Source organism: Archocentrus centrarchus, chromosome 21, assembly GCF_007364275.1.
Source record: "Archocentrus centrarchus isolate MPI-CPG fArcCen1 chromosome 21, fArcCen1, whole genome shotgun sequence".
NCBI lineage: Eukaryota > Metazoa > Chordata > Actinopteri > Cichliformes > Cichlidae > Archocentrus > Archocentrus centrarchus.
Window position 1 is genome coordinate 28,763,123 of NC_044366.1, and position 11,439 is coordinate 28,774,561.

Sequence of the window (11,439 nt, forward strand, 5' to 3'; positions counted from 1 at the left end):
CATTCCCACAAGTAGATATGTGCACAGTAACAACTCAGAGCTGTTAGCGTGGGAGTGAACGTAGAGTCCAAAGAAAGAGAGTGTATTTTTAAGATGAGCCAAATTATGACTGTTTGGAGGTATAACAATCCTTCACTGCAGATCAAAAACGAACCAGTCTAAACTAGGGCTGGGCAACTTATTTTCCCAAGGGACCTCTTTATAAGCTTATTGGTGGGGTCCTCCACAACAGTCCCAGTTTCTCATATGGCCCCTTGGGAAAATTAATTGCCCACTTCTGAACCAGTGAGTAATAATTGTACTGTATGCCTTTATTTAAGTTCATCTAACATCTGGATTAGTGTAAAACCAGTGATCACTTTGCTGCTTGTGTTTGCCCATTTTTCCCTTTTGCCACAAAGATATGCACTGACTGAGCATCTTAGTTATGAAGAATACTATTTCCATTACCTTGATAAGACCATATTCCATTTTAAAGAAATCCCATTATGCTAGCTGGAGTTCTCCAAAAGAAGTCTGGATACTGTATGTATATATACACCTTACCCAGTTTCTTGCCGCTGCTTACCAAAGCAGCTAAGTGACATAATAGAAACAATGCCTGGCATCAAAAGTGTCTAATTTTTTGAAGTGATCAAGAAATAAAGTTTTGTCTTTCAAAACGAAATAGATGAATAAAAAAGAAAAAGGTGCTGAAAGGCTGAAAAAAGCTTAAATTGGACTCATTTCAATAGCCAAATTAATTTAAGCTAACAGGCATCTGTGTATACAACACACAGTGAAGTGTAATTAAGGATACAAGTATTTCTTATGACCATGGGGATTTTACAGAATCACATGTCTCTGTGTTCCATGTAAATGCTATATCCCAATTGTGACCAAAACCAGGAAAAGAATCATAACTGGGATAAAGATGAGCGTATAAAAAATTGCAAGAAGCCGGTTGCGATCAAATCCTTCACCATGTTTGCTGCTGACAAGTGTTGTTTATTGCTGATAAGTGTTGGATCAGCAGACAGAATAATTCCTAAATTGAAAGAGTCTTTAAAACTGTCCATATCATTACTGAATAAGTGTCCAACTGGCATCCATGTGGGGAAGTCTTATGGTCCATCATGGAACTTCATAAAATGCCCAAAAATGCATTGTCCTTTCCAGTAATACTGTAATTCCAAGTGCTCTTTTTTTTTTTTTTTTTTTTTTTACACAAGTCCACCATCAGAGTTGAGCAGGGCCATTTTTTCTAAGTCCTTCCTGACATCTGGGAAGCCCTCCAGCGCATCCTGAAAGTCGTCCCAGGACAGAGAGAAGCACTGGCAGTCGGTCAATGCTTTCACTGTGGCCAGATGTTTGCCCTTGTTCAGCACACATGTCTCTGTACACACAGAAGGATCCGTAAGACTGTGGTTAATGAGTGAATAAAATCTACTGATGGGGATGGGATCTGACAATTAATCCTAAATTAAAGCTGAGCTGTCTGGGGGAGGCCTGCTTAGCTTTAAATGTCGCAGAGGTCCGCTGCCAAAAAGATTTGGAAGCATTTACATGTAGTGACTGCGAATTAAAGAATTCACAAAAAAGGAGAAGATTTAATCGCTTTGGTTCAACACTGTTCTTCTAAAATACTTGTTCATATATACAAATACACAAACAAATAATAAATGGTTGGAAATATTCAAAATTACGCACATCACACATGCCTAAAATATAACCCCTGACCCATCACAGCAGCTCAGTTACATCCATTTAATATTGTCACTGAGTAGTATTAGACGCTGGAAACAGTTTCATCAGTATCATCCTTTGCTAGAAAAGTTATCTCTGTTAGATTATATAACCACATATTCAATAATTAGAGTAAATCTAACTCACCTCCAAAGAAATCGCCATCGCACAGCTCCCTCTCATAGGAATCAGTCTCCACAAGGACCTGGCCATGGTCAATGAAGAACATACGGTCACCTGGGACGTTCTGTCGGACGATGATGTCCCCTTCCTGGAAAACCTCGTACTGCAGTTTGAGGAGGACGGTGTTAATAAAGCTTTCATCTCTGTTCTGAAACACTGGAACGTTTCTCAGCAGCCGGCTGCACATCACTGTCACAATTTGCTGAAAAATAAACACAAACAAACAAACACAAAGCAAGGTATGATAAATGAGGACAGAAATGAACTAAATAATGACAAATCGGACTCAATTCAGCCATGAAAAAATGAATGAAAATCACATATTTATGTATTCTGAATGAATGTGACCAAGATACAAAAGTATAACTATGAATCTGAACATTGTAATTGTGATCACACATATATTGTATCTAATGTGATTTGATTTAAATGAATTTGATTCCTGCATTGAAGCTTCAGTTTTTTTTTTAATAACATAAACACTCATCAGCCACTTGATAAAGTGGCTGGTGGAACAAAGGTGATTTAAGCGACTTTGAATATGGCATGGTTTTTGGTGCCAATAGTGTGATCTGAGTATTTCCTTGTTGATGTCAGAGGTCAGAGGAGAACGGCCAGACTGCTTCAAGCTGATATGAAGGCAACAGTAAGTCGAATAACTACTTGTTCTAATCAAGTTATGCGCCATGTCTTACCCAAGTATTGTTGCTGAGCATCCCTTTGTGACCACAGTGTCGCCATCCTCTAATGGCTGCCGCTAGCAGGATAGTTTACCACGTCACAAAGCTCAAATCTTCCCCAACTGAACATGACAGCGAGTTCACTGCACTCAAATGGTCTCCACAGTCACCAGATGTGGTGGAACGGGCGATTCAGATCATTGATGTGCAGCAGAGAAATCTGCAGCAACTGTGTGATGCTATCATGGCAACATGGACCAAAATCTCTGAGGAATGTTTCCAGCACCTTGTTGAATCTTCTTATCTTCTTCTTCTTCTCTCTTTCTACTCTATTTGCGTGTGTGTGTGTTAACTCTGCCAGTTACAGAAGCAGGGCTTCTCCTTTCTTTCCTGCCCTCATGGCAGACAAACCTGGGAGCTGTTGGCAATCAGCTCCTCACCTGCATGCAGTTGGTCATTACCTTCCCCGTACTTAAGGCTGAAGAAATCCCTCAGTGATTGTCAGATTGTTGTGCTTATAGTGTTGTTTGGCTCTCATATTTTGTATTTGTTTCACTTGTTTGGATTTCCGCTTGCTTGGATGAATTCTATTCACTTTTGTGGAGACGCTTGTCTACTTTGCAGGTCAGAAAATCTGGTTATCTTTCAAAAATATCCAATTATGAACTGATTAAAAAAAAAAAAAGAGAGTCACACAGCTACATCAGTTCATTTGAAATCAAAGCCATAATCAATCCTGTGACTGTGTGTTTAAGGTTACCCAGACACATGAAGAGCCACAACTCTTTGCATGTTTCTCAGCTAAAACCGGTCCACTCCAGTTCTCTGAACTTTGACCTTTGAGTCCAACGTTTGAATCCAGGTCCAAGTCAGAAACTTGACAAAAGATGTCAAACCTGGTACAGTAATCCCTCACTACTTCGCAGTTCACTTTTCGTGGACTCGCTGTTTCGCGGGTTTTCAATCAATATTAGTGTAAATATTTATTGCAGTATTTTTGCTGTTTCGCGAGTTGAGTGAGGAATTACTGTAATTGAGGGATTACTGTAAGTGAGGGATTACTGTAAGCATTGTAAGCATTTGCTGTCATCCTATTTATTCTTGTTTCTCATTAGCTAAAGTGAAGGCTCATAATTTTGTTCCCCTTTATACTAACAATGGTATGTGGAAATATGATATTCATTTCAACCAAACTATAACCAAAATACACGTTACATCAGACTCAGTCTTTATGTTTCAACATTCTTGTTGTATTTCAAAACTGTTGTCATTAGCAAAGCTGTTTCAAATAACTAAGAAATTAACTCATTCTCTTCTCTTGGCAATCCTTTCATTAAAGATAAAACACATTTTGAGGTCAACTTAAAAGAAAGGCAAATGTGACATGTAAATGTGAGATCAGAGGTCAAAGGTGAGATGATACTTGGATGCCAACTATTAATGTAATATTTAGAATCCCCATATATCATTCCCTATAGGCCTATATGTTATCAATACAAACAATGGCAGTAAGAAACAAATTTTTAAATAGCTCTATATAGCATTATTATCACTTTGACCTTCAGATCAATCTATGGACCTTGAAGGAGAGGTCAGAGGTCAAATGTGACATAATATTTTAATCCTTTATAAGTTAAGTTATAAGGCTTTTTGCCAATTTTTGAACAATAAATCATGACGTTGACCTTGACGACCTTGATGGATGTGAGCCAAATTTTTATGGATTGTTAACATGACCCCGCTCTGAACCCCTTCAGAGTTTTATCAGAATTCATTCAAAGCTTTTTGAGCTATCGTGTTTACAGACAGAATGGCACGCATGCCAACACTACCAAAAACATCACCTCCTTAGCAGAGGCACTAAAGCAAACTTGTGCCCTGGGTGACATCTCATGTAGGTATCAATATGAGATCAATAAAAACTAATCAAAAATAGGCAGTTAGAGATTAGCATCGAGGTCCAAGCCTTTACCTCTCTGAGTGCTGAGGACACAGTGTCCATGACATCCTTCTCATCAAACCACTTCCCTCCATAGCGAGCCTGGTAATAGTTGTTGATGCGAAGCTGCAACTCTGGAGGGAGCTTCATGAAGGCCATGTAGTGCTCCAAACGGCTCATCTGTCGAGGATTACAGTAAATTTAGGCATTGTTCACCTCCCCTATAATTCATAGCAGCTTTACAGTGTCAACATTTGCATGTATATAATTATAGATTACTATATATAGGTTATCTCATGAGTCTTAACTGCATACTTTTAGTCTTAGCCAAGCAGAAACCTCAATGGTTGATGAATAATTTTAGTAGTTTATAAAACATTTCATTCATTTAAAGCTTGAGTAACTGAAAATTTCCCATTTGATTTATTTACTGTACTTAAACTGTGTTGATTAACTACAACAGACTTCGATGTGCAGTCTATAGTAAGTGCTTTTTTTGCTTTTAGTTAGTTCAACCCAGTTATTTCTGCACTGTATTTGCTGTTTAAGGAGTATAAGTGTCACCCATGAAGACCTTGCTCTTGTACTCCTTGGCTGCTGGGTCAAGGTTGGCGATCATGGCTGTTGCGTTGGCCACGAGGACGGTGTACATTAGACAGCCGGACACCATGCTGACCATGACGATCCACATTTCAACATAATCTGGGGAACAAAACGATGACACGCCAGCACAGTTAGCGTTAAATGTTGGGTGTTTATATCTGAGGCCGACTACAGATCATATTTGCTTTTTCTTGAAGTGGCAGATAAAGAAAACTTATAATCCTCACTGGTGGGAGCATCCATGGAGCCATAAGAGAGAGCAATCATCTGGGAGAGAGCTCGGAAAACACCCCACGAGTACTTTACGATGACTGTGGCGTTCTGAAAAGAGGTTCAATCTTTATTGTCTATTATTTATTACTGTATTATTTTTTATTTATTTTTTGCCTACAAGTGATACATTATTGAACTTTTACATGTTTTAATTGCCTATATTAAAGAGAAAGCGAGAACAAAGGCTCTTCACAGCATCTCAGTAAGCACTGATGTGTAGTAAATTCAGTAAAATGTGCTTTACCATCAGATTTTCTTTGCGGACCCAGCAGTCACTGGGAAACTCCTCCAGCATAGGCACAAAATACTGGATGCAGCCATTCCAGTGGCACAGCAGGAAAATCATCATGAAGAGAGACATGATGCGGATGAACAGGCGAACCACCTCCAGGTTTGCGTTTGACACCTGCCAGGGAAAGAGGACATTACACTGGGTCAGCAAAGAATGCACAGACTTTACACTAGACTGTACTGGTGGCGTCTTTGAGTGTACATCTTTACAGCAGCGCTGGGGTCAGCCAGTCTTCTTCCAAGCAGTTTATACTGTATGAATATTATATAGTCACTCACTCATTCATTCACTGTTACATAAACAATAACACAACATTGTTGTTGGTGGATGTGGAACAGCTGTGGTGGTCAAAAGGGAGCAGAATTTGGAAGCACTGTATTAATCTGTTGGGCAAACACAAAGTCCCTTTTCATGACTTAAATTTCCTGTAAAACATAGAAAGATTTGATGTTTTTATTGCTCTAATTTAATACAACCTAGATATTACTTTTATAGTTTTGTTCATTATTGAACTCTGGGACATTATATGACCACTTCACTACAACAAGATCAGACAGTGTGAGAAACACGAGCAGTCAGGTGATCGCACAGGCTGCAAGTGAGCCAACAGTGTAGTCAGATTATCTTAACCATCTTATTTGTTAGCCCTGTGATATGTCTGGTGACCTGACCAGGGCGTATCCTGCCTCTCACCCTGTAACAGCTGAATCCAGGCCTACAAATCCTTAAGCGGTTAGGAAAATGGATGGAGTGGAGCTTATTTGCAAGTGAAATAATGCTGTTTGTAAAAGGAAGACTGTGTGCACACACAACTGCAGTAAGAAGAGATGCTCAAAGCCGAAGGGGAACATTGATCTGTAAACTGTGATGGACGTGTGGGTAATGATTTCATCATTTTCTTTTGCAAATGCATATTTTTGATGATTCAGCTGTTTGTATTTCTGGCTTAATTTGACATAAAAAAAAAGGTGTTTTTTATTTAACAGCTAGTTAAAAGCAAACTACCCAAACATACAGTACAAGAGACTAGCTAGCAGCTAGCACCTCCAAAATATACTCTCACCATGAAATTCTAATGCACAAAACAGAGCCCAGGTTTTGGCTGCAAGCTCTGGTAGAGATGTGACAGTTAGCTCTCAGCAAAAAAAAATAAAAAATCTAAAGGAAAAGCATTAAGTGTCCAGGTTTTCCAGGATGTGTGGGAACCCTGAGCAAGCACCACTTCACCAAAACACACTACAAACCATTTACTTTGGCAATTAGCAGTTGATCTAATGCTTGGAGTCATACACAAATACCACAACATATATAATGCAATATGAAGGCCAGAGCTGAGAGATAAGATGTTTAAATATACAAACTTGTCATTACTTAAACTATTTGTTATGTAAACCCATGCTGATTGAGCCGAATGTTTCTGGACTTACTGTTACCTAAACTTCTGGTAGGCAAATTCAGTTAAATAAAATAAGTGCATTGCCCATCATTACGTGAGCACATGTTTTACAAATGATATTGCTAAGTGTTCAAAGTCAGATTTGTCACCGGAGTCAGGTGTGGTAAGGTATCAGCAGCAGGGAGAAGAAAGGCTGATTGAATTTCAGAGGTGAGCTTTGAAGGCCGTCTGGCATTCAAACTTACTTTCTCCACTTCGTTGAAGAACCGGACGAGTCTGGAGACTCGAGCCAGCCTGATTAAACTGAGGATCCGCACAAACATCAGTATCCTCATCATCCTGTTGGTCTTCGAGGGGTTGTCGTCATTGTGGTAATGTAATCCCTGAGATTGTGAATGAAAAACATAAGAGTGCAAACCTCCGCAAAGAAAGCTCACAGGGCAGTGTTTACTTTAGAGTAGCATGACAGATGTTTGCTTTGATTACACAAATATTATGTAGTTGGTAACGGATAATAGGTATTGATTTGTGAATAACTGGACATGAATAACTTCAGCTTATTATTATTTCAAGTTTACTCAAAATGTGTTTTATCTTTAAAGAACGGCAGATGTGAAATGTAAAAGTGAGGTCAAAGGTCAAATTTGACATGCTATTTGGATGCAAACTACAATTTGATATTTAGAATCCCCATATATCGTTCCCTATATGCCTATATCTTGTCAATACAAACAATGGCAGAAAGAAGCACAGTTTTAAATAGCTCTATATAGCATTATTATCACTTTGACCTTCAGATCAATTTATTGACCTTGAAGGAGAGGTCAGACGTCAGTGTGACCACTTGATGGATGTAAGCCAGTTGAATGGACTGTTAACATGACCCCACTCTGCACCCCTACAAAGTTTCTCACAATTCATTCAAAACTTTATGAGCTGTTTACAGCCAGAATGACACACATGCAAACATTACCAAAAACATAACCTCCTTGGTGGAAGCAATTATTTTCCTGGTTTATCATCATTTCAATTACATTTACAATTCCAGTCCAGCTCTCCTGCTCATTTATAGCTGCACTTAATAAGCGTCAGTGAGGCTTTCTTGCTTCTCTAAGCGCTAACATATACAGAAATGCACTGTTGGCTTTTGTTTCCTCCTCTTCTTTATTATTACCGCAAACAGCAGTATGTAGCCGATTGGGAAAGCTGCTATAACGTCCGGAATGAACCATGTCCTCAGGTAGCTGACTCGGATCCGCTTGATATCCAGAATAGCTTCCTGTAAAACGGAACAGAGCAGCAGACTGAGCAGATGGATGAAGACGCCGTTCAGCATATGCTACAATCAGATGTATAATTTAACACTTGAGCTGAAACAATATTTGGGGATTTAATCCAAAATTAAGGGAGAGAGTGATGTCAGATGAGCTTGACAGGGTGCTGAAATGTTGCTGAAGCACACGCATCAATATTTAAAGCAGAATGAAGCCGACTGAGAGTAAGTCTGGCAAAACCAGATGTGTGGTCGAGAATAAACACCACAGACAGGAAAAACATCACAGATGGTCCATTTGTGATTGGCAAGATAGAAGTCACGAAACACGAGCCAGCGAAAACAAACAGGATATATTGTGCATAATACTTAATTTGAAATGTTATACTTCTCATTCATCCACAACATCATAATCCCTGTTATAAAATCAAACAGCAGTTGGCATTTTCACTCGTGCCCAGGAGCTAAGGGGGATGCCGTTAATCTAGCCTTTCGTGTATTGAGTAGATTACAGATGGAGCAGAGATGGAATGTATGTGCTTGTCTGCACCCGGATTATAGTCTTCCAGATTGTGTCTGAAAATAGAATACAGCCACTCTCACCTCTGCGTCCTCTGTTATGATGCCCGTCCGGAAATTCAGCGCCACATCTATCAGGAACAAAGTGTCTGAAAACACATTAAAGCCTTCCCACGCCAGCCCGCTGTGCCCGTCCAGAAAAGCTATCTCCATGGGAATCCCAATCAGGTTCAGAAATGTGATGACCATCATGACCATGATGTAGTAAGTCCTAGGGGAGGAATGACCACAAAAACATATGTGTGACTTATGGGCACCTCTCATTTTGCAGTGTCAGTGTGTGTAGTGGAAAATGTCACATCATTTGCTAGAAGAACTCATTAGACAGCTGGTAAGCCAAGCTGATTCATGCACACTAAATACTCTCATAATGTAAGTGTGCTTCTCCTCAGCCAGGGTACGATTGCCAGGCTCAAATAACTCTCCTCTCTGATCCCAATTGTTTCATTCCCTCTCTAATTTCCCTCCATCTGATCATCTTACAGACTAATATTAGCAATCCTGTGTGTATAATACAAAACCAGTTGTCTGTGAAAACATGTTCCTTAAAGAAGTCATTTGATAAGTTTATTTTTTCTTTCTTTTAACTTAGTGCTTCAATTGTTCCTTTAGGTTTCTTGTTTCATTTCAAAGTGTACTTGTTCTTTCCATTAATACTGATTACACTGCATCTTCTTTTCTGCTTCTCTATTGTGATATCAGAAGAAAATTAGCATCATCATCAGTTACTGACTGGGTGAATAAATACTGTTTAGCAGTCAAACAGCTCCACTCCTTAGACACTTGATCAGGCTAAGAAAAATAAACTAATAGGGGAAAAAGAGAGTCCTCAGGAGCCAGAACTAAAGAGGAGTTCCTCTTCTGTCACACACAATAATGGTGTTAACACAAAAGAATCTGATTTGTCATCAATTTACAGTATAATTTAAATTTACTGTAAACTTACGCTATACCATACAGCAGCATACTGCGTATACTATACAGCAAATCGATATATGGTGTATCAGAATTGCAAAACTATAGAATTCAAATACATGTGATGTAATGCAATGAATGCACTCTGGAGTAGGGTTTCAACTAATGATTATGCCTGTTTGTTTTCATTAATGCACATTTTCCAGCAATTTTCTCAGGAACAAGTAAATCCAATGCATCTTTGTGTTTTCAGTAAATACTCCACAAACTGGACTGTAAAATGAATCATCAAATTTACTGATTGTGAGGGAGAAATGAAGTAATTAATTAACTATAAAAACTTATTGAGACAGACCAAAGAAACAGTGGAAGTGATATACAGGACTGGCCTGAATCTATCAGATATATTAAATACCTCATGAGGCTGAAAGGGTGAATGACAAAGACTCCACTCTCCAGCTGTCGTATACACTCCTTCTCCACGGCCACCTCACTGCCGTACACGTACAGGGACTGCCTGTTCAGCTGCGGGAGAAGCAGGGCTCTCCATCCACAGTTGGCTTTGGTGCATGCCACATTGGGACCTTTCAGTTTCTCCATGGCCAACTTTGGTCCCCTCTGATCAGCCGAATGCCATCCTCCCCTCTGCTACTGCTGTTTCTGCCTCTTCTCAGGATGAGCCGAGCCTGACTCTACCAGCTCTGACCTCTCCTATTGGTCACAAGGTAATATTCCACCAAGGCTCTCAACCTCAGGGCTTATTGAAGCTGTGTGGAGCGAGGCGAGTGGATACCCGCCTTTCTGCTCAATCCCTCCCTCCCTCCCTCCGCACCCTCTCCGGCTGCCTCTCTCTATTTCTTCCCCACTCCACCCCTACACTTCTTTTCTTTTCCACCCAGCTCATCAACTATTCAGTATCTATGTCTCATCCCCACATAAATCAAGCCGTGTCAAGAGGGCAAGGTCCGGCTCACATTAATACCAAAGACAATGATGGGTGTGTGCATGTACAAGGGGATGGGTGGCATCACAATTATTGTCATGTGAACTAGACATCTGGCAACATGTACAGGGACAAGTTCAGCCCGGGCCATCTCTAACTGGGGATGTAATTAAACCCTGTACTGTGTTACCTGATGCTGTACATATGCATGCGACTTTGAGCCAGTTCCCATGTTGTTTGTTTGCACATATTCACATCAGTAACAGAAAACAAAACAAAGGCTGAAATATTCATTTTCCTGAATGACAAACTGGAAAATTAGGATATAATTTAACTGGATCTTTTTGAACTCTCTTGGGAGGGTGGGATTCATTGCAAACTTGTTAGTTTAACAGATGAAAAACAAAATTGATAATAGAGGTTGTGACAGCACAGTGGGATTAACTTACAGACCGTGTCAGTGGGTAAGATGAATTACTGGCAGCTTGGGGTATGAGATGTGTCTAATAATGTGAGAGACATTTTATGAGATTAGTTTTTTTTTTATCTTTGTACAACTGTCCCTGTGGAGAACGGTACAGGAAACAATAAAAGTGCTTGTATATAAGACGATTCTCTCTGTTAGAGGGATGCTTTTT

At 39.7% G+C, this 11,439-nt stretch overlaps 1 protein-coding gene across 1 annotated transcript; it reads right to left on the reverse strand.

The window, feature by feature from the left end:
* Nucleotides 1-1,181: 1,181 nt before the first annotated feature.
* On the reverse strand, nucleotides 1,182-10,603 carry hcn5 (hyperpolarization activated cyclic nucleotide-gated potassium channel 5). The gene is made up of 10 exons (XM_030758514.1): nucleotides 10,274-10,603; nucleotides 8,968-9,154; nucleotides 8,266-8,370; nucleotides 7,337-7,474; nucleotides 5,648-5,809; nucleotides 5,358-5,451; nucleotides 5,102-5,229; nucleotides 4,561-4,707; nucleotides 1,873-2,110; nucleotides 1,182-1,375 (listed from the first exon to the last, which is right to left on the reverse strand). Exons 1-10 carry the CDS (start codon nucleotides 10,456-10,458, stop codon nucleotides 1,203-1,205), a joined length of 1,557 nt encoding a protein of 518 aa, XP_030614374.1. The 5' UTR covers nucleotides 10,459-10,603; the 3' UTR covers nucleotides 1,182-1,202.
* Nucleotides 10,604-11,439: the final 836 nt, after the last annotated feature.